Source organism: Oryx dammah, unplaced genomic scaffold, assembly GCF_014754425.2.
Source record: "Oryx dammah isolate SB20612 unplaced genomic scaffold, SCBI_Odam_1.1 HiC_scaffold_20, whole genome shotgun sequence".
In the NCBI taxonomy this organism is placed as follows: domain Eukaryota; kingdom Metazoa; phylum Chordata; class Mammalia; order Artiodactyla; family Bovidae; genus Oryx; species Oryx dammah.
In genome coordinates this window covers 566,507-588,902 of record NW_024070204.1, presented here as the reverse complement: position 1 = coordinate 588,902, position 22,396 = coordinate 566,507, and the positions used below count along the sequence as shown (strand labels likewise).

Here is a 22,396-nt window from a genome sequence, read left to right as displayed (position 1 = left end):
ATGTCCGTGTCCGTGTGCCTGGCCTGTGTGCACATCTCTGTATCTGCATGTCCGTGTACATGCGCCTGATCTGTGTCTGCGTGTCCGTGTACATGTGCTGCTCCTCCACCCTGGCTTTCAGCAATTTCCTGTTTAGCGTGCTCCCTCTGTCCAGAGCCGCTCAGGGCGCATACCCGAAATTCCTTCTCTGGGTAGTGCGTGAGGACCAGGCCAGGATGGCCCCGAGCGGCTCTGCAGTGGAGCGGAGGCTGGCTGTGCCCGAAACTGCAGTGATTGTTCACCCACATCCCTCGGGGCCACGGGCTCGGGCTCCGCGTTCCAGCTCTGCTGGACAGTGTGTCCTCCATCTGCCCAGTGCCGGGCACGCCTTGCCCCCAGGAAGCGGCGCCTTCAGTCTCAGGGGCAGGGATGTGGGTGAACCTCTGGAGCCGGGGCTCCAGGCCGGGGGTGCTGTCCGTCTGTGCCTGTCTGCCCTGGCGCCCTGTGACTTCCGGGCTGTCTTCCCTCCCTCGGGAGCCCTGGCTGCTCGCCCTGCAGAGCCGTGGGGTTCGAGACTGCAGTTCCAGCCCCTAAACCCGAGCGGGCTGCACAGAGGGGACAAGACCCACAGACGAGCCGGGAACGCAGGGCTGAACACTGCTGCCCACTGTTCTCTCGTGGCTTTAGAGTGCCCTCCATGCAAAGCCTCCTGACCGAAAGACAAACACACGTCTGTGAACACAGGAGCAGCCAACCCGCAAAAGGCGCCATGAGCCCTGGGCCCGCGCCCCGTGTACCTGGGAGGCCAGCAGGATGCGTGGGAGGCAGGCTCAGGGATGGCCTCCCCCAGGCGCCTCCTTGCAATTGGCAGGAGGGACTCCCGGAAGGTGGTGGTCAGCCCACTGACGACACGTGCCTGCCCCGAGGGGGCCTCCCTGGGCCCCGTGAACAGGGAGTGTGGTCACCGGTGTCCTCCGGGCCACCATCCGGAGCGGGGATCTGGTTTCTAGCTCTGCGCCCAGGCTGGCCACGAGTCCTCCTGTGTGTGTCCAGCCGCCCCCACCCGCACTGCAGCCCTGGCCTGAGTGCCCCTCCTTGCCAGGCTCAGCTCCCGGCCGCTCGTCCCCGTCGGTGGCCTCACAGCTGGTCTCTGTTCGTGTCCTGGACACTCAAGGGCCGCCCAGCCTCTGCCCTTCACGGGGCCTGTCGTCTGGGAGACGTGGGTCTGTCTGGCCCCAGGCTCCTGACTTTTAGATTATATGTGTTTTCAGACCCTTAACCCAGAGAGACCCTTTAATATCACATGCACATTCCTGGGGTCACTGCCCCCAAACGTACTAGTAATTGTGGTCCATCCCGGCAACTAATTCATGGTTCTTATAACAAAAGACCCCCGACTGCCGTGGACAGAGGCCCAGCCTGTAATTTTATCAGACAAAATTGGAGAGAGGAAGCCAAGAGCTCCGTTTCCCTGCTTCCCTCCTGGTAATTGGTGCCTGTAATTGGCTCCATTTGGCCGAAGGGCTGTGTTGATCAAAGGCTGTGTTCCACGATTTCTCCGCGGGCCTCATGCTGTGCTCGGAGCATGGAAACCAGCTCTCCCCGGGCGTCACCGCAGCCCCCTGTGGACTCACTGCCGCTGGGGCGCTCTGTGCAGCGGGTCGGACCTGTGCCCACCTGTCCTTTCTGAGGGGAACCGAGTGGCCCGGGGCCCGGGGCCCGGGGCCCGGGGCCTGGGACGCGGCTGGAGGTGCCGAGTGAGTCCTCCCTCCCCAGGAACCAGTCCAACGTGAGGAGGATGCACACGGCCGTGCGGCTCAACGGCGTCGTCCTCGACAAGTCCCAGGACGCCCAGCTGGTCCTGCTGAACATGCCGGGGCCCCCCAAGAACCGGCAGGGGGACGAGAACTGTATCCTTCACTGACACTGTCCCCGTGGGCACACCGTGCCGCGCTGCCCTCTGCTCAGTGGAGACGCCCGGGGCGGGGGTCAGAGCGGAGGACCCCTTGCCGTGGGCTGAGGGTCGGCCTGGGCAGCCCAGGATGTGGGGTCCTGGTGGGCGGACAGGGCCCCTTCCCCTCCCCCAGTCTCCCACCCTGAAGGACCTGGGTCCCAGCTTCCTCCACCTCCGGCCGGGTCCGGACGACGCGGCTCTTGGGGAGTCAGGGGCTCCCTTCGCGTTTGTTTGGGGTCGGCTGCGTCCTTAACTCATCCCCGCTGCAGACATGGAGTTCCTCGAGGTCCTGACCGAGGGGCTGAACAGGGTGCTGCTGGTCAGGGGCAGCGGCCGGGAGGTGGTGACCATCTATTCCTAGTGCTCTGATCCTGCTGGCCGGCAGGGCAGGCGTGCTGATGGAGCTGCAGAGCGCGCTGGCTGGCGCTGACATCCCGGGGAAGTCGCTAGAATGCCCCCAGGCGCTCCTGTCCAGGCTGAGCATCAGCGTGCACTCAAGCTTCCCTTGTGTCCACCCCCCTGGGCCCCTCCCTCCCTCCCTCCCTCCCTCCCTCCCTCCCTCCCTCCAGGAGGCTGGCAGAGACTGGAACGCAGCAGCCACCTCGTGGCCCAGTGAGGCGGGAAGCCCCCAGATGGACTCTCAGAACTGACTCCCCGAGGCGGGAAGCCCCCAGATGGACTCTCAGAGCTGACTCCCCGAGGCGGGAAGCCCCTGGAGACTCAGAGCTGATTCCCCAGCTGGGCCTTTGGGCTGATGCGCACTTAGGGTTACTCTGAGCCCCGCCCCAGGTGCCCACGAGGAGCCGCACAGACCCTGAGTGGCCCTGGGCGCTGGGTCTCCCCAGCTGCAGCCCCGCCTGGGTTTAGGCTCCTGGAAACGGCAGGAGACAGCGGGGACGCCTTGGGACCTGGAGCCCCGCACGCTCGAGCATCTGAAGCACACTTGCCCCGGCGACCCCGGTTCCCACTCCTCATGCTGGAGGGGTCGGGCTGCGGCCAAGGCACCCAGCCACGCCTGGAGCACCGACAGGCGACGCCTCCCAGCGGCTGCCCGTGTCTGCACTTTGTGCGCGCCGTCACACCCACTGTGTGGTGTTGGAGTGACTGTGTGCCTCACTTTCCTTACAGCTTATTTATTTATTTAAACACTGAGGGGCGGGGGGTTCACTGGTAAAAGCTGTCCGTACTGAGATCGCTTCGATGGAAGGGGCCCCAAATGGCCCAGCCTTGCTGTCACTGGCCTCTGTGGGCTCCCAAGGAATCGGCCTGGTCCGTGGACTTCAGGTCAGGCGGGGGCTAAGCTTCCGGACGCGCCCGAGGGGTGCTTGAGCAGCATGCAGCGGCCACGGCTAGTGCCAAGTGCCACGGGTGGGCGGGGGTCTGGTTCAGGGCTGAGTTAGCAGGGAAACCCAGCCCATTGGCTTCCGGCCCCCTCTTGCATCTGGGGAGGGCCCGCGGGCCCCGCTCCCGAGTCCCATGGCCCCGGCTAGCATGGGGCAGGGGCACGCGGCCCCCTGCCCTGTCTGTGTCTTCACCAGCGGCCTTTCCGCCGTCAACCGTGGAACCGCAAGCCATTTAGAGTTGATTTCTTGTTTCCTTTTGTTAGGTTCTTTGTATCATTTTGTTAGCAGAAGAATAAAATTGTATAGAATCCGAATGTGTTGAAGGATCTCATATGACTCTTTCAGCCTAGAAATGAAACACTCAGAGCTGCCTGCTGCTTCTCTTGGAGTTGATCTCAGGTCTGATCAGCAGGGCAAACTCAGATGCTGGAAGAGTGACCGTGTGAACTGGCTGAAAGAAGTAAAAACAGACCAGAGTAACCACAGTGGGCGATGGGGGGCCGAGCTGTCCCCAGACCCAGGTGGGCAGCCCGGCTGTGAGGCCCTGCTGTCTGCTGGGGTGACTCCACCTGTAACCATCGGGGGAGAACCGTGACGAGGGGCCCTCTGTACAGACATGCGGGCTGGGGCTGCGACAGCCCTCCGGCCTGAGACCCGAGGGAGGGAGGGAGGGAGACCAGCAGGTGCTGCCTGGACGCGGAGAGACCGCTGCGGCCGCTCTTGCCACTTCTCGGGGTTAAGCCAAGTGACCAGCAGTTTTGCTGGTGGACGCGACAGCCGGCGGACACAGACTCCGTGAAGGCGTGGCCGAGTGTGTCCCTCCTGACTCGGCTGTCCCCATGTGGGAGCACAGGTGGGCAGGATGCATGCGTTCTCGATGGTGCTGGTCAGTCCTGAGACGGCGCAGGGCTGAACTACCCGCGGGGAGCCCAGAGCATCCCTCTGAGAGAGACGTGGGTGCCGCGGTCAGCTGCCCCTTGGGCCACAGAAATGGGGGAGCCAGAGACAGGCATGGGCGGTGGGGGAGCGAGAGGCCGTCGGTCGTGCAGTCTGCTCAGGTCACAAAAAATGCTCCAAGGACACGACCCCTCGGCCTCCAGGCCAATTCCCCACCTCTGCACTGGGGTCCGTATCTCCCCGGTTTCCGCAGCGACGTCTGACTCCCGCACTCCAGACCCCGTCTTGTCCCCCCCCCCCCCGGGGCTCCTCAGGACAGCCCCCCCCCCCCCCCCCCCCCCCCGGGGAATGCAGCACCGCCTGTAACCTTGGCGGCCTGTCCATCCCTTCTGTGTCCCTGCCTGGCTGTTTGCTGAGTCTCTGGAGAGGCACCGTGTCCCCACCCCCTCCCGTGGGGCTCATGGACCACGGTCCTCCCGTCGCCTGTCCCACGGGAGACGTGGCCCACCTGCTGCAGCATCCGGCTCTTCGGGGCGGAGAGGCGGCTGGGGCCCCGGCCTTGTCTGTGTTTGTTCTTCCCAGGGCGTGACCCCCCCCAGCCCCAACCCCAACGCTACCCAAGGCGCCGGGGGTGTTGGGTGGGAGCGGAAGCTCTGGAGCCCGAGGGAGGGCTTGGCTGATGCCAGCGGGGGGCCCGCCCTTCCCACCCTTTAGGCTCAGACCCAGCGACTGTTTGGGTGTGGAGGCTGCGGGGGGCCGTGTCCTCCACTCTCCACATGCTCGCCCCCTCACTCCCCACACTGGCTCCTGAGAGGGGCCTGGTCCAGGACAAGCTGGGGGCCAGGCAGCAGGCAAGGCTGGCACGGGGTGGGGGCACGTGGGCTGCAGCTCGGGGTCATCTCAGGTGCAGAGAGGCCTGAGGGGTGAGGGTGGTGAGGGAGGGTGGTGATGGGCTGGGCTGGCGTCATGTGGGGTCGTGTGGGGGTCATGCGGGGTCTGGGGTGGGGTGGGACAGGGTTGTGTGGGGTTCTGTGGGGTCGTGTGGGGCCGTGTGGGTCGTGTGGGGCCTGGGGTGGGGTGGGCCGGGTCATGTGGGGTTGTGTGGAGTCTGGGGGTCATGTGGGGCCTGGGGTGGGGGTGGGCCGGGTCATGTGGGGTCGTGTGGAGTCTGGGGGTCGTGTGGGGTCCTGGCTTGGGGGTCCCTGGGCAGGCCCACCTTCCGTGTCCCACACCAGGGGCCTTGGCTGTGGCCGTGAAGGACTCATCTCATCTGTGCTCCGAGGGAGCGGAGGCGGGAGACCCCCGGGCTGGGCGCCAGCTGGGCCCTGGTCTGCACGGCCGCACCGGGGAAGCAGGCTGCGTTCTGGCTTCGCCTTTCAGCTGGGAAGGCAGAAGCACAGGCCCGAGCTCAGGCCACAGGGTCCAGACGGGTGGCGCCAGCCTGGCAGGCCCGCCCGGAGCTGCCGATGGACTGGCACTGGCTCCTCAGACTGCACCTGAGCCTCGCCGCCCAGAAGGGGGCAGGAGGTGGGAGGGGACGGGGGCACCGGAGCTCCTTGCCTGGGACCAGGGCTTGGTGGCCGAGCCGACTGCCAGCCTGGGGGTTGGGCGGCACCGAGGCCGCACTGCAGTCTCGGGGACCTCCGCCCCTCAGCACTAGGCTGGTCTGGCAGCTGCCCTCCAGAGGGGCTTCGAGAACGTGAGACGGGTTGGCCCAGCTCTGAGGTCGTCCACGAGTAAGTTCGTTTGTTTGTTTGCTTCTGTTACAAAAGGCATCTCTCCCTCGACTGGTCACCACGAGGCCTTCCTGGTGCACAGCAAGAGGGTGACTTGGCCCTGGGGCCTCCGGTCAGCGGGCAGGGGCTGCCCCTGAAGCAGACCGCACATGGCCCCCTGACTCCCCACCTCTCTCTGGCCATCACAGCCTCTTCCAGGAGGGCGTCCACTTCCCGACCTGGGTGGTCCCAGGGCCCAGCTCCCAGCCCCAGGGCAAGCCACCGCGTCCGGGAGACAGGCGCCGTCCGCACGTGGACGTTTGGTCACCCCGTCCATGTGACACAGGACCCCGTGTGTGGTGGCTGTCCCGCGGCTTCTCTCCCTTCCGCCACCTGGACCCGTGCTGGGGCCAGTGGGGGGTGGGCGTCCGTCCCCAGAGAGCCACAAGCCACAGACACGCTCTGCTTCGGCTCCGTCTGAGGGTGGCCTCCCCTTACCTTTCATCCTTAAAGCCAGGGTCTGGGCTCAAGTGCAGGCCTCCCCATGCTGCTGCCGGGTCGGCGAGCTTGTGCCCGAGCGTGGTGCAGGCAGCGGCAGGGCTGGGCGGGTCTGCGCACGGAGGAAGGCCGGGGCTGGGGAGGACAGCCCTGTGGGTCCCCGAGGCTGAGGGGCAGGCCGCATGGAGCAGGGCTCACGACGACCACACGAGACGTGGTCACGAGGAGGCCGCACCCCACCCGCTCAGCTGCGGGCCTCTGGGCCAACCCAGCCCGGCCCGCTCCTCCTGAGACCCTGAAATGAAACCCCAGCTCCTCCCCGAGTGTGCGGGCCTCAGCTCACGGACGACCAGCTCCTGGGGAACCCCAAGGGGTCTTTCAAGCAGCTGCAAACACGGGCTCTGGAGGGGGAGGCCCAGAAGCGCAGGGCGCCGCCTTCTCCAGACATTCTCATCCACAGAGAGCCAAAGCTGCTGCCTAACCTCGGTCCACACAGCCCCCCATACAGCAGCCGAAGAGGCCCCATAGCATGAACGCAATCTCAGGCTTAGGGGATCTTCCCAAGACGAAGGTTTGATCAGGAAGATCCCCTGGAGGAGCAAATAGCAACCCACTGGTAGCTACAGTCCACAGAGTTGCAGAGAGTCAGACACAATGAAGCAGCGGAGCAAACGCGCACGTGGCGCAAACCCAATTTCAGGCTTAGGTTTTTTTCGTTTTGGCAGCAGTGACGCAGGGCAAGAGTGAGCCGCACACGTGGAGCTGTGTCCTGCCTGCAGGCCACAGACACGGACATGCTGTGTCCCCGAAGAGCACGCCTGTCCCGGCCGAGCGGCCAGCTGTCCGCACCTGTGGCCACATGCGCTGGCAGAGGCAGACCGACCAACTCTACTGAAAACTCACTTGAAAACGAGGTGTGACGTTACCGAATGCACGTATTTTTATTATGACAGGAAAACGCGATCACAGGTTGACCACCAAGTTGCTTCATCCGTAAAAACAGTGCCAAGGCAGCAGGTACAAAACCAGCGGCACGAACTCACAAGTGGCTCGTCTGGGGTTGGGCGGCAGCTGCATCGGGCCTCGGGGGTCACAGGCTGAGGTTCCAGGACACTGGGCGCCCTGCTCCCTGCAGCCCTCTCTGGGCCTGCCAGCGGGAAGGGCGCTTTCCCAAAGCTGAAGCTGTGCGCGGCGCTCGATGGGGTACGTTCGAGTCCACGGAGGATGGGAGGCCACCTCCGCCCAGCTGTCCACATGCATTCTCGGGGCACCCACACCTCCCCAGCCCCGCTGCGGCCTCCGCGGCCTCTCAGGGTGCTGGGGGCACCCCCACAGCCTACCTCCTCTCAGCTCCCGTCTGCGGGCCACGCACACCCTGGAGCTTCGGGCAGCGGCGGCTCCCTGACCGCCCTCCCGGCTTCACGGCAGACCAACTGTAGGAGCCGCAAGGTCCTGTCCACGCAGTCCCGGGCGACCAGAAGGCTCGCACCCCCGCCCGCCCCCCCTCAAGCAAAGCCCCCCCAGCGCTTGCTCTGCAGGGAAAAAACAGGCCAGGAGTGGCTGGCAGTTCCCTCCTGCCCTTGAGCCTCACGCTGGAATCACGACAGAAGCGGGTGCAGGCATCTCGAAGCGAACGCGCATTTAGGGACGACACAGAAAGCTCGGCTGGGGGACACTGTGGCCTCAGGCCACTGGCGAGGAGGGCGGGTGGGCCGTGGGGCGCGTGGTGGAGGAGGGCAGCCGGGCTGGGGGTGCTAGGCCGCGTGGTGGTGGTGATGGTGGTGGTGATGGTGTTCGTGGTGGTGATGGTGTTCGTGCCGCTGGACGGCCGGCCCCGCCAAGGCCTCACCCAGCAGCGCAGGCGGCAGTTCCTGCTCCAGTGCTGCGGGCAGGCCGGGCGCGGCCTTCAGCGGCGAGTGGCCCTCCCGCGCCCTCTGCCGGCACCGCCGGTGGCCGTAGGGCGGGGGCGGTGGCTGCGGGAGGGGGTGGGCCTCCAGGGGCGCCTGTGGCAGGGGGGCGGGCGGGTGGAAGCTGAAGGACCGCCCAGGCCTGGGCCCGCTGGGCCCGCCAGGCGGCCGGCCCGAGCCCTGGGGGGACCTCAGGAACGGCCGCTCGGGGCCCTTCGGCCGGGGTGGCAGGTCCAGGGCCCGGGGCAGCGGCTCGGTGGCCGGCAGGGCGAACTCAGCCAGCCCCGGGCAGCGGCGATGGTGGGCGGCGTGCACGTCTGACTCCTGTGAGCGGGAGCGGCCCTGTGGGTGCGAGGCCCTGGTCGGGGGCTCCGGCTGGGCCTGTGTCGGGGGGGATCCTGCAGACACGGCAGCTGTGAGGACCTCCACGGGGCCGGCTCTGTCCCGCTGGGCCCGCTGCTGCCAGGACCCGCGACGCCCAGGCCTGCCGCCCAGGGCCCGGGCCCCCGGGACTCACCTGGCCCGAACCTGGACACGTAGCTCTCGACTCCGGCCAGGTCCAGGTAGTGGTTCCTCCGCTCTGTGTTTTCGTCCACGCAGTAGGGCCCCCGCTCCGAGCAGGGTTGGGGGTCGGCGTTGGGCCTCCTGCGAGGAGCAGGAGAGGGATATAGCTCTGATCTCTGGCGCCCTGGCCCGCAAGGTCAGGGACAAGCAGGGCCCACAGGGCCCCGGGACCCTGGTGCTACCGTTGTCACCGGGAGCTGGCGAGGGCTCCGTGGCCGCTGCCCTCGAGGGATGGAACCACGGGGCCCGGAAGCGAGCGGGCCCGTGAAGTCCTGCGGCCTCTCAGACGACACTGGGCTGCCCAGCTCACACCCAGAGGCCGGCCACCCACCTGATGGCAGGGAGTGCCCAAGGCCACCCCGAGGGGGCAGCCCTTGAGGCCTGTGGGAAGCAGGGGTGTGGCCAGGGTGTTCCCATCCGAGGGGAGCAGAGCCGGGGCCCAGGCCCTCACCGGACGTGTGCAGACAGCCTCCTGTCGGCCACCCTGGGGTCCTCACTGAGCTCCGCCTCCGCCCTGCAGCGACTGGGCTCGCAGTCTGAAAGCGGGGGACGCAGGCAGGCAGCCTTCACTCACCGGCTACCCGTTCCTCACTCACTCTGCTCAGGTGCTTGCCAGCCCCTGCGCGCTCGCTCGCTCACTCACGCCTCCACTCACTCGAGCGTCGGTCCAGCTGCTCACTCATCACTCCTCGTTCGCCCGCACGCCCAGTCACTCCCTTACTCGTCCATCACTGCCCACTCGTGCTGGTCACGCCTCACTCACTCGTGCACCTTCCCTCTTGCACGCATTCATTCTCCTTCATGGAACCGTCTCCAGCCCTCGGCTCGCTCTCCCTGTTCAGGATGCCACGCAGCCCTCTGCCGTGAGGGGTCGCTGAGCGGAGGTCATAGTTAACATCCCCCCATCCCGCAGAGTGAGTGGGCCCTCGGGGGAGTGGCAGCGTGGGGCGGGGGTGCGGGGACCACACGCAGGGCAGGGCCTCCGGGGCACCTGCGCAGGGAGCTGCCAGCCCAGGAGCCAGGCCCTCACCCTGGGCGGCAGGGGACCCGTCCTTCCTCTTGCTGGAGGGCTCGGGGCTGACGGTCAGCTTCACACGGAGGGTCTTGCTGCTGCCCGAGCAGTGGTGGACCGAGGCATCGACGGCTTCACAGATGGTCTGCATCAGGCTGGACATGTCCTGGGGGGGTGGCAGGCGGACGTCAGGGCACAGGAGGACTAGGGGCCAGCCCACACCGCCCACACCGCCTGCCGCCTGCCTCCCTACTGCTTTCCTCTGCACCACGGAGGCACCAAGAGGCCTGAGCCCATAGCCCTGATGGAGCCGCCATGCCTCTCTGAGCTTTTCAAGTTTAAACTGAGTCTGAGTTTAAAGGGCTTAGTGAGCAGACAAACGATCAGAGTCGCTTTTAACTCAGACACGCTGCCTCGGTCATCCTCCACTTCTGCTCCCTGCTGCGGGCCCCTTGCCCTCCTGGTCATAGAAGGCAGCAGAGCGGCATGCTGGGGCACCCCTGGGACCCGCAGTGCCCTGCTGAGGGGCCGCTGGCCAGGGCAGAGATGGGCGTGCCGGGCTCCACCAGGGACGGCACAGACAGCGGCTGGGCACAGGGGGGGTAGACGAGGCTCCAGCCGGCCGGGCCGGGTGACCTGGGTCCGGCCCTGCGGTGGCTCCCTCCCCGCAGCCTGAGCCCGGAAAGCCCCCTGCCTCTCCTCCCGCCTGTGGGGCCCAGCCGTGTCCCCGCCGTGGGGCCCAGGCCTCCTTATCTGCCACCTCTCTGGTGGCCTTGCCGCTGTTGTCAAAGCGGTAGAGCGTGAACGTCCACTCCTGGTGACTGTCCTCCTCCACCGAGACGTCGCACTGGACTGCCTGTGGGGTGCGGGAGGACGGGCACAGGGTCATCCTTGCCCACGCGCCGGGCCCCCAACCCTGCCCCGTCCTCCGGGGACCAGTTCCCGCCCCTCCTGGCCGGGCAGGCAGACGGGACGGTCCGTGCATGGCCCGGCTTCTGGGTCATTCCCGGGGCTCTGGCACTGAAGCTTGGGAAAGTCCCGCGGGTTTCGTGGGGTCACAGCTGCACCTCTGGCCAGGCGCCTGGGGATCCCTCCGCCCAGCAGGGCCCGCTGCCCCAGGAGGCACGGGGACCCCGCGTTAGGGCACCCACAGGACGCGGAGCGGGACGAAGACCTACGTCGACGTTCAGGTGCCGCTTGCCCAGCCCGCGGGCGCCCTCGCGGCTCGCCGCTCTCTCCCCATCGTCCAGGCAGAAGGGTTGTCCTGGCCCCTCGCGGGCCTCGGCCTTCTCAGGAGGTAGTACCACTGCGGGGGGTCGGGGGTGGGCCCAGGGTTGTGGCCCGGGGGAGGGGTGGGAGGGCCCGGCGTCCCCAGGGGCAGGGGGGTGGGTGGGACCGCCCCCCCCACCGTGGGAAACCCCCCGCAGAGGGGTCTGAGCTGAGAGTCCGGGCACAGGGCATCAGGCGGCCTGGGAGGGAGGCCAGGGCGGCCCTCGGGATGACCCCAGCCTGGGGCGGCCCCCTATCCTGCCAGCCTGGTGCGGCAGCTTCAAGCCTGAGCTGGCCGGGGTCTGGGGGGTAAGTGGAGGAACGCGGGGTGAGAGTGGTTCAGGGTGTCCGGGGCAGGGGGCATTAGTGAGGGCTGGGGAGTGGGACTCACCCTCGAGGGGACACTGGTCGTCGTGGAAAGGCCCTTCCCTGAGGTCCTCGCCCAGCAGCTCCTGCAGGGAGAAGGGACGGCACAGACCATGGACGCCCGCCCGGGCTCGGGGGCAGGCACCGGACCAGCCTCCTAGGCGTCACACTCCTGCTGCGGGAGCACCAGCCTCTCCACGCTCACTCAGCCTCGGGTTCTGAACGTGACATGCGCCCATCCCTGGGCGTGGCTGGCTCCATCAGAACCGCCTCCAGGATGAGACGCAGCGCCCAGGTCGGGCTAGTGCTTCTCAGTGGAGCTTGCATCCCCCACCGAGGACACGGCCTTCACCGGAGGGCACGAGGCAGCAGGAACCCCGGCTTCTGCTGAGCCAAGCGGGCACAGGCCAGAAGCCGGGCCGTGAACGGGCGAGCTCACTGGCCGGCACACAGCACCTCCCGCCCCAGCTGGACAAGAGCCAGGGAGCGCCACCGCGAGGCCCAGGAACCGGGGGCCGGGGCTGCAGGGGCCGCCTCCTTCGGGGGGCTGGGCCAAGGACGCAGACAGAAGACGCCCCCCACACCCGGCCCCGGCCCCCACGGCCAACCCCGAGGCCAGTTACGAGAAAACAGGACCAACCTTCCGCCGAGCTGGGAAACCACAGAACTGAGTCCCCGGGGCCAGCAGAGCCAACCCCAGGGTCAGAATGGACGTGGGGCGAGCGGGGCTGGGCCTAGGGTGGAGGGGGCCCTGCCCGTCTGTCTCCTGGGCCCCCAGGCATCCCCAGCATCCTCCTCTCAGAGGCCCTGGCCCTAACCGCCCCGCCCCATCACGCCACTTAGAAGCAGGTGACTTTCACAGTTTCCTCGAGAGGCCAGGCGGGCAGTGTGTCCGAGCTCGCTTTAATAGGAAACAAAACACCAGGTTACGGAGACACCGCTGCCTCCGCCATGCAGCCCGCCACCAAGAGACACAGCTGCTGGCCCAGCTCGGAGGGCCCTGAGGTCACCCGAGCACAAGGGCCCTCCAGCCAAACGGAGTCCAGCCTACACGCTCTGCCCCGTGGACACCGAGATAAATTCCAATCATAAGACCCTGGCTTTCAGTTGAATTTTTTCCATAAGATCAAAGCGACCTGCGAAGTGGAGGTTCCGGGTGTCTGCAGGGAGCAGGCGCGGTGCCTGGCCAGAGGCAGATCAGCTGGCCCCAGGGACTGCGTCACAGGGGGCAGCCGGAGCCAGCCGATGTCCAGGGGGGCTGTGGGCCCTGCGGTCCCTGCCACGCGCTGCGGGGCCAGAACACGGACGAAGGGGCCCAGGGGCTCAGGCACTGGCAGGACGTGCCTGGTGAGGACTCCGCCGCACAGCTTGGACGGCCCGCTTCCCACCACATCCCCCCACCAGGGGCCTGGCCAGCCTCCCCGTTGGGCTGGTGGTCGGAGGCTCAGATCCTGTGTGGTTCCTGACGACCCCACCTGGAGCGCAGCCCCCTGTATTCACCTCCTTAAATTAGAGGCAAGAAGAGCTGCAGAAGCACCTCCCTGGGATCCAAGGATCTGAGAGCAGACGTCTCGGTGGGGAAACGTCCGAGGCCCCGAAACCCGCCTCTGGGGACCTGCCGGAGCCCCGGGGCTGGCGGGGAGGCTGGCCCTGAGGACTCGGCCCCCAGAGCCACGGGGTGGGGGACCCGAGAATCTCCTCACTGTTCGCCTGGCTCGGCCGAGCACGCAAAGGAAGAGCAAAGCCCACCCGCGGCCTCTACACACGAGCTTAAAAAGGTCGAAAGTTCAATAATTCCATCTTTTTGCTTTAAAATAATCTGAGCACTTACTTTTGGTAGGCGGGCTGGTTACAGATGAGACACAGACGTGCTTTGGGCTGGGGAGGGGTCAGGACAGGGTCTGCGTGAGCCTTGGTGGGACCCTGAGATGCTCCCAACACTACCATCACAAACACACCAAGGACAAAACCAAGCAGCCCCTGGTCAGCAAGGGACGCGCCCGTCTCCCCAGATGGTGCCCGCCTTCCCTAACGCGGCTGGGGGTTCAGGACACTCAGAATGACGGTGCCCGCCTTCCCTAACGCGGCTGGGGGTTCAGGACACTCGGAATGTTCCTCCACGCACACCCTGACGGAAGGACAGGCCGGTTTAAGATCCACTGGGCCACTGGCAGTCTCTGTGACGCAGAGCCATCACACAAGGGGGTGAGGAGGCTTGCAGGAAGCGCTGCCTCGCTCGGCCCTGTGACTGGCGACTTCGTCCCATCCATCCTGGTCACACAGAGGCCCTTTCACCTGCACTGCCACAGTGCAACAGAAGGGCCGGGAACTCGGACTGTAACGTAGGGCACGCAGCACCAGGCTGCTGGCCAGACACGCGGCCACCCCGCTGGCGACCTCCTACGTGGCTGGAAGACCCAGGCCTTCCAGCAAGACTGGGAGTAAACAGATGACGTCCCCACGCACGCACGGGCACTGCCCGGGCCCCACTCCTCCTGGGAGGCCCACCTGTGCCGGCCTCGGTCCCCAGGCCGAGCCCCCAGCAGCAAACTCCCACTTCATGCCCTCCCCGCTCCTCAAGGGAGAATGTCTCCGCCTACAAACCCTTCAGCCCCGCCTTCCCCCACCCCCTCATTCTGGCCCCGCCTGGATGGTCCTTGGCACCAACCGCCTCCGACTCTGCTGAGGGTCACGGCTCCGTCCCCACGGCACCTGGGGCTCCTCTACCCTCCAGCAGGGGCCTGTGGGTGACCCAGTCCACCACCCAGCCTGCTCAGACCCGGGCCTGGCCTCCTGACTACCCCGGGGGCCCCAGCAGGGGGAGATAGTGCCCCCCGCCCCGGCGTCCGAGGGGCCCTCCTTCAGCCTGGTGCTCTGGGCTGCCAGAGACGGGCCGAGGCCCTCGCACCAGCTGCTCTCTCCTCCAGGTCGTCCCTCTCCATCACTGTCAGGCGGCCTCCGGCTTCGCTGCACGCTCCCGCTGCCCCGTCCCAGCCTCTTAGACTGGGGGGACTCTCGGGGAGCCCACCATCGCCTCCCCGGGCACAAATGCCCTGAACCCAACACCAGAGAACGTCCGCCCCATGGGGCACGGAGCAGCCCGAGCTCTCGGCCCCTCCCAGGTCCCGCTGCAAGGCCGGGGGCGGCCCACCTGCCCAGGTGGGGGCGATGGGCACGCAGGTGTTGGGGGAGTTCACGGAAAAGCTCGGACCCCCGCCTCCCCTGAGAAGCCAGGAGGCCCAGCCACACGTTGCCTCAGCCAGGGTGCCCTTCTGCCCACCGGAGCCGGGGACGCTGGGCCGTCCACCCCGCAGGCGGGCTGGGGGGTACGCACAGCCTGGTCGAGGGGCAGGACAGACGCGCCCGTCGGAGGCCACGGGGCAGGGGGTGATCGGCTGCGTAGGAAGGAGGACGCTCCGGTGGCGCCGCCGACCACCCCCTGAACTCCTCCGCTTTTCCAGCGCCCAGATTCACACATTCCTTCAAGACTCGGTGCCTCTGCGATCTCAGGAAACGCTCCTGGGCTTCGAGGGCGGCCAGGTCCCTAGGAAGCCCCACTCTTGCTGGGGTAGAGGCCCTCCGGCTCTAGAGTCCCTGAAAGATCCCCGAGGGAGACAGTGCGCCCATGAGGTGGCGGAGCACATGGGAAGACGGCCTTTACGAACCCGCTTCACCGTCGCCCCGATAAAGAGCCTGCCCAGAAAAACTGCCCAGGGCCCCAGTGTGCAGCGCGTCTGCGGCAAGCCTGGGAGGAGCCCTATTTCGACCACCCCCCCTCCACAATGCTGCCAGGACTCAAGGTTCCTCCCGACGCTGTTCACAGACCCAGGCTGGTTCCCGCTCCGTCCCTGGGGTCTCAGTGCGTGGATCTGGGGATCTGAGCTTCAACAGACAGGCGCCCCCCACCCCGGACCCCAGGGCCTGAGGGACAGTGCGTCTGAGTCCCAGGGCCGTAACAAGTGGTCCCCAGCCAGGCAGCTCACACCTGAAGACGTGCCGCCTCCCAGTTCTGAGGCCAGAGTCAGGACTCACAGCATGGAGGGGAGCCCCCAGGCTCCGGGGCAGGGACCCTTCCTGCCCCTCCGGCTCTGGGGGCCCTGGGCTCGTGTCTGCGTCCCCAGCCTCCGCTGTGTGGCCGCTCGGCCTCTGCGTATGCATCTTCTGTCTGAGGTTGGACCCGCGCCCGCCCCTTCTTACAAAGACAGGAGGCGGCAGTCAGGGCCTCAGGACCACCTCTCGTCTTGAGGCCCTTCACTCAGCTGCATCTGCAGAGACCCCTTTCTAGTAAGATCACACTTGCAGGCTCTGGGATGGGGAGCAGCCCCGCACGTCCGGGAGCCACCAGCCAGTTGAGAGTCTGGATCGGCCGCTGACCACCGCCTCCACCCCTTTCCAACAGCACACGGACATGGTGCGGCCACCCCCCAGGAGGACAGGGTGCAGTGATCCCCCAAGAAGATGGGATGCGGTGAACCCCGGAGGATGGGGTGCAGTGACCTCCCGTGCACAAACTCGCGGGCGCCGTCCCCCTCAAATGGGGACAGACAGGAAGTAGACCAGCCAGAAACCCAGCGGAAGCCGGGCCCCTCCTCCGGCCCGAGCAAGGAGAGACCGCAGCACAGTCACAGCGCGGGTCATGGCGCGGACGCAAGGACAGACCTGCTCCCAGGGCACGCCTTCCAGACTCGGGGCCCCCGGAAGACAGGCTCAGCCTCCTGTGACGGATCCGAGGACGGGCAGCCAGCACCAGAACCCCGAGGGTCCCTAGCGGAGAGCCCGGCGGCCCGCAACCCCCAGGAACTGCCCCAGGCCCTCCGCTGCCCTCAGAAGGGCCCCATTCCGTTACAAATACAGGTGGTCCAGAGTCTGCAGCCCCCTTATGGCTCAGGAGCTCTGGGTCCTGGAAACACTGGCCCTGAGGCACCTAAGGTCAAGGGTGATTCCAGGGCCTAGACGGGGCGGATTCCTAAGTCCCGAGGTGAGCTGTCTGCAGGGGGGCAGGAGGGGCCCAGTGTGGATGGCAGTCCAGGCAGAGGGGAGGCTGGGGGACGGGAGGGGCGAGCGCAGGGCGAGCAAGGAGCAGGTGGAGAGGGTGTCCTCCAGAGCGAGCGGCTCCCGGTGGAACAGCCTCTAGGTGGCCCCAGTGCTGGGTGGATGCTCGGGGTCCAGGGGGATGCTCGGGGCATGGTGGACGCTCAGGGTAAGGGGGACGCTGGGGCTGCAGGGCCCACACCCCGGGCCCCAGAAGCTGTCCTGAAGGTGTGTTCACCGCGTGTCCCTGCGTGCTCCCTCCTGCTGGTTCCACCCCCAGCCGCCGTCTCCCAGGCTCGCGGCACCCCTCTCTGGCTGTGCCCCCTGCTGTCCTGTGGGCCCTCCGCCCTGGCCTGCTCACACCAGCCCCGCCTCCTGGGCGGTCGGCCATGGGGGCCTGCTGATCAGAGACAGAGCCTGGCCTCACCTCCCGCCCTGACAGGCAATGCCCTGGACAGCCAGAGTGGGCAGAGGCGGGGACCCCGGGGCAGTGCCCACCAGGCTCATGCTGCTGGGTACCGAGGTCACTGCCGGGCAGTACCTGGGGCGGGACGAGGGGGTGATGTGTTATGCAAGGGTGACCTGGGCCAAGTGGGGGTCCAGGGGAGCCCCTGGGCCCCTGCTCAGGCTGTCAGGACGCTGGACGGGGCGGGACTGGTGTGGGATGAGTGGCGGGGGGCCTGTGCTCCCCGGCCACTGGAGAGAACTGGGTCGTGCAGGAGAAGGCAAGGACGGGGCGCTGGGGGGAGAGTGGGAGGGCAAGGGGGCAGCAGAGGGGATGGCAGATGGCCGGGGGTGAAGGGGCAGCGGCCTCAGTGGGAGAGATCAAGGGCAGAGGCGGGCCTGCCCGCACCCCTGACGGAAGGCCTGCTGGGGGCACGTTGCAGACACACCACCAGGGAAATGGCGGCTGCCCACAGCCTGCAGGAAAGGCCCGGCAGTGTAGCAGCAGTCGCAGCTTCAGCGGCTAAACAGCCTTACAAGGCAATGCCGGTTTGGGGCTTAATAATTCCAGCACATGCGCAGTGAGGCCTACGGAGGGGCTCCATCAGAGCAGCTGTGTGTCTGTGACTGTCAACTCCTGACTTTCAAGTGCAAGTTAAGGCAGGCAAAGCGTCGGGAAGGGGCGCACAGGGTCCCCACAAACCGCAGCGCCGGCAACAGCTCCAGGACCCGAGGGCGTTCCGAGACTCCGTGCAGCAGAGCTCCTGGGTGAGGGCCGTTCAACCAGACTTCCTAACAACCGGATTTGGAATTTATGCCTAGAAACACAGTTCTCTGGGGATCAAAGGGTCTCCTAAAGTAAACACTTACAGACCTAACGGGCCAGCATGCTCCGTAACTGACGTCCTGGGTGAGGACACCTTACCCACCACAGCTGCTCACAACTTCACTCATTTTGGTCAAAAAAATACAGAATGTATCTGGCAGAATGTATCTGGTAAAGAAGCTACCTGCCAGTGCAGGAAACGTAAGAGATGCGAATTCGATCCCTGGGTCAGGAAGATTCCCTGGAAGAGGGCAGGGCAACCCACTCCAGGATTCCTGCCTGGAGAATCCCATGGACAGAGGAGCCTGCTAGGCTACGGTCCACAGGGTCTCAGAGTCGGACACGACTGAGTTAGCAGCAGCATCACACACCCACTGCCCTGGGCTATGGGGATTTCCTTCTTGGCAACCACACACACAAAGAGACCCTGGCCCCAGAGAGGTCCCCAAGGACCCACTCGTGAAGCTTGTTGGAGACGGGCTCCACATGTGTGGCAGGGAGGCCTGAAAACACACACCACAGGAGCTCAGCTCACAGCCCACGGTTGTGGACAAGTTATGTGGTGGGGTTACTAAGGTCACCCGCGGGGGAAATAACTGCACCCTAAGGTGTGTGCAGACCAGTGAGAAACTGCAGTGTGAACAGAAGGGTCGGTCGCTCAGTCGTGTCCAACTCATTGCAACCCCATGGACTGTAGCCCACCAGGCCCCTCTGCCCATGGGATTCTCCAGGCAGGAACACTGGAGTGGGTCGCCCTGCCCTCGTCCAGGGGACCTTCCCGACCCAGGGGCTAAAGTCAGGTCTCCTGCACTGCAGGTGGCTTCTTTACCGCCTGAGCCACAGGGGAAGCCCTACATGCCCTATATACAAGCACACACAGACATGTGCACACACACACACATGCTCACACCTGTATGTGCACGACACACACGTACACACGAATACACACAGGCACAGACATGTGCGTGAACCCACAATATATTCACGTGTGCACAGATGCATATACACACGCATGGGCCTATACACATACGCACGTGCACACAGGAACATGAGCTTGAGCAAACTCCAGGAGATCGTGAGGGACGGGGAGCCTGGCATGATACAGTCCACGGGGTCACAAAGAGTCAGATGCGACTGAGCAGCTGAACAATGGTGTACTCACATACACATTCGTGTACACGCACAGACACGCATATGTACAAAAATGCATGTACACGCACATATACGTGTGCCAGAACACACACGCACATGCGTGAGCACAACAGATAAACACACATATGCACACACACGCACACACATTCACGCACCCGTGCACACACCCGTGCACGGACACACACGTGCACACACACATACGTGAGCACACATACATATATGCATGAGCACAACAGACGCACACACACTTACATACGCACACGCACATGCACACACATTCATGCACACGTGCACACACCCGTGCACGGACACACACGTGCACACACACATACGTGAGCACACATACATATATGCATGAGCACAACAGACGCACACACACATACGCACACGCACATGCACACACATTCATGCACACGTGCACACACCCGTGCACGGACACACACGTGCACACACACGTATATGCGTGAGCACAATAAACACATGTGCACACATATGCATGTACACACGTGTGTGTGTTCATGCACACCCACATGTACATGGATGCACACACAGTCTCTACCAGAGAATCAAGACGTGCCCATAACATATGCTAAAAAACTTCAGTGATTTCAATTCTCAGCATCCTGGAACTTTGTAAAAAAAAAAGGGGGGGGAGATGCCGGGAGCCAGCGTGAGGAACTCCGCCCATGGCAAAGGTCATGAGGAAGGCTTTGGCATACGCAAAGGCGGGATCGAGCCTCAGGAAACGGCCTGCTCCTGGCAGTTTTTCATTTAACACAAAATCATTCTGCAACAAATCTGCAGACTTCGTTTTCTCCCCATCGTGGCCACTACTGGCTCAGTCTTCAGAGCCAACAAGGAGGAGCTTCACAGAGAAAGGAAGATCCCCAGGATCCGCCTCCCGGTGCCTGCCCCCTCCTTGCCCTCTGAGCCCCCGGCCGCTGAGGTCACAGCATACAGAGTGTCGACAAGATGCCCGTGCCCCCGTGTGGGAGGCGTTGTGCCCGCCAGCGCACTTGAGCAGAAGAGGTTTCCTGCCGCTGGGTCTGAAATGCAGACCCAGGTCCACCTTCCTCCACCTGAGCTCTTCCTTTGGAAAAACCACTGGACTTTCGTTCCCTTCCATCCGTACTAAAGCCTCGTGTTTTCCATTTCAAAGAAGATCAGTTCCAAAGCAGAGAAGAACCCCGCACCTTTTCAGCTTTGTGTTTTTAGCTGAGAAGGCCCCACATGTTCACACGTGACGCCAGTGTCCCCAGCAGAGGCAAGCATGCTGGAGATGCTAAAGGCTTACACTTGATCGCAGCCCAGGACCCCGAGGGCTGAGCTGCTCTGAGAAGCGATGTGGGCTTCCCTACCTCTGGAAGCACCAGCACACCCTCAGGTGGAAACGCCTGCAGGGAGGCAACACCCGCACGGGCTCTGTGGCTGCATCCAGACCCCTGGGGCCGGAGCGGAGACTGGCGCCCCCTCCCTGGTTTCACAAACAGGAACCAAAATCGACTCGAGAACAATTCATCTGCGATACCACCCGTGAAAGATAAAGAGAGTCCTGAGCAGACCTGCGCTTGCCTCGCTGAGACCTTTCAGCCTCCTTTCCCCGTTCCTCCCACTTGCTCCCACCTCCCACAACCAATTCATTCTCTGCAACGCGGAGCTTGTTTTATAAACATATTTACATATTTCTAGTTCTCATAGGTGAAAGGTCACATAGCATTTGTTTTTCTCTGCCTGACTTACTTCACTTAGCACCATGACCTCAAGGTCCATCCATGTTTTGGGCAAGATTTTTTCTTTGTGGCTGAGAAATATTCCATTGCACATACACACCGCATCTTCTTTATCCGTTCATCCCCCATCAAAGGACATTTAAGTTGCTTCTGTGTCTTGTTGTTGTTCAGTTATTAAGTCATGTCTGACTCTTTGCAACCCCATGGACTGCAGCACACCAGGCTTCCCTGTCCTTCACTATCTCCCGGAGCTTGCTGAGACTCATGTCCATGGAGTCGGTGATGCCGTCCAGCCATCTCGTCCTCTGTCGTCCCCTTCTCCTCCTGCCTGCTCTCTTTCCCAGCATCAGGGTCTTTTCCAAGGAGTCAGCTCTTCGCATCGGGTAGCCAAAGTCCTGGAGCTTCAGCCTCAGCCTCTGTCGAGGCCACTGTAAACGACGCAGCAGGCAGCATGGGGCCGCACATCGCCTCCTGGAGTTAGTTTCGCTTTCTCCAGATGCGTGCCCGGGAGGGAGCCTGCTGGGCCACCCGGCGCTTCTGTTGCAACTTCTGAGGCGCCTGCACAGTGCTCTGCATGGCAGCTGCACCGTTTTGCGTCCCCACCAACAGTGGAGGGGGGCTCCCTTCTCGCCACACCCTCTCCAGTGTTTGTTACTCGTGTTCTTCTGGTGGCAGCAGTCCTGATAGGGGGAGGTGGCGCCTTGCTGCGGTCCTGATGACGAGGATGCCCAGCACCTTTTCACGGAGCTGCTGACCTCGTGCGTTTATTCTTCAGAAAAGGTCTCTGTTACATGATGACCTCATCTCAGAAGCGGCCCCTGGCCCGGGGCAGCCGCATGGTCTGGGAGCAGCAGACGAACCCCCCGAGCAGGAGGCCTTGCCTCCCACCCTCCTCCAGGTTTCCCCTTGGAACCTCAGCGCAGCTCCGGGGGTCCCTCCGTTCCAGCACCCAGACGACGCACACGGTCCTCTCCCGGGACAAGCCGCAGGAAGAGGGCCTGGGAACCCTGCATGGCAGCCAGGAGGGCAGTAGCACCTCGGTGCCCCCCTGGGGGAGGACCCCTGGCAGGAGGGTGGGGTTGGCTGCAGGCCCGGCACCAGGTCCCAGCCGGGGCCTCCCTCTGGGCAGCACTGGGCCTGAGGCTGACAGCACCCGACCTGCCCACCCCGGGAGCAAGGGGGCCGTGGGATCAGGGGCCACAGGGTCTCAGAAGCCACTGACTCAAGGCTGCAACCACCCACAGAGCTCCCGATGGAATTGGAACTACGCCTCGGGCTGGGGAGCGTGCCAGGAGACAACCGTGGGTGCCACGCTTGGTTTTAAAACAGCGTAAATCGCTTCAGACAAACCAAGGGAAGGAAAGGAAGGGCCCCAGCTCCGTCCTCCAAAGCTGGGAAGACACAGGCTGGGAGGCCTCCGCCGCGTGCACTGCGGTCCCCCCGAGGAGCTGTCTCCCCCTGTGACACCTGCCACCCCGTGACGCCCACCTGCCCTGTGACACCTGCCACCCCGTGACGCCCACCTGCCCTGTGACGCCCACCTGCCCTGTGACGCCCAGCGCCCTGTGACACCCACCTGCCCTGTGACCGCCCACCTTCCCTGTGGCACCCACCGCCCTGTGGCACCCACCGCCCTGTGGCACCCAGCGCCCTGTGACGCCTGCTGCCCTGTGACACCCACCGCCCTGTGGCACCCACCGCCCTGTGAC

General features: G+C 64.8%; 2 protein-coding genes across 2 annotated transcripts in view; one reads left to right on the top strand and one right to left on the bottom strand.

The window, feature by feature from the left end:
• The window catches only part of SLC12A7 (solute carrier family 12 member 7), a 26,962-nt gene extending 23,372 nt beyond the window's left edge, over nucleotides 1-3,590 (top strand). The window contains exons 27-28 of the mRNA XM_040262200.1: nucleotides 1,756-1,889; nucleotides 2,203-3,590. Of these exons, the coding sequence (XP_040118134.1) occupies nucleotides 1,756-1,889; nucleotides 2,203-2,294 (226 nt within the window). The 3' untranslated portion in view covers nucleotides 2,295-3,590. The remainder of the gene's footprint in view (nucleotides 1-1,755; nucleotides 1,890-2,202) is intronic.
• A 3,707-nt stretch (nucleotides 3,591-7,297) lies between these two features.
• Nucleotides 7,298-22,396, bottom strand: part of NKD2 (NKD inhibitor of WNT signaling pathway 2) — a 29,334-nt gene continuing 14,235 nt past the window's right edge. The window contains exons 5-11 of the mRNA XM_040262198.1: nucleotides 11,530-11,590; nucleotides 11,048-11,175; nucleotides 10,630-10,725; nucleotides 9,888-10,035; nucleotides 9,309-9,393; nucleotides 8,811-8,938; nucleotides 7,298-8,691 (exon numbers count right to left, since the gene is read on the bottom strand). Of these exons, the coding sequence (XP_040118132.1) occupies nucleotides 8,141-8,691; nucleotides 8,811-8,938; nucleotides 9,309-9,393; nucleotides 9,888-10,035; nucleotides 10,630-10,725; nucleotides 11,048-11,175; nucleotides 11,530-11,590 (1,197 nt within the window). The 3' untranslated portion in view covers nucleotides 7,298-8,140. The remainder of the gene's footprint in view (nucleotides 8,692-8,810; nucleotides 8,939-9,308; nucleotides 9,394-9,887; nucleotides 10,036-10,629; nucleotides 10,726-11,047; nucleotides 11,176-11,529; nucleotides 11,591-22,396) is intronic.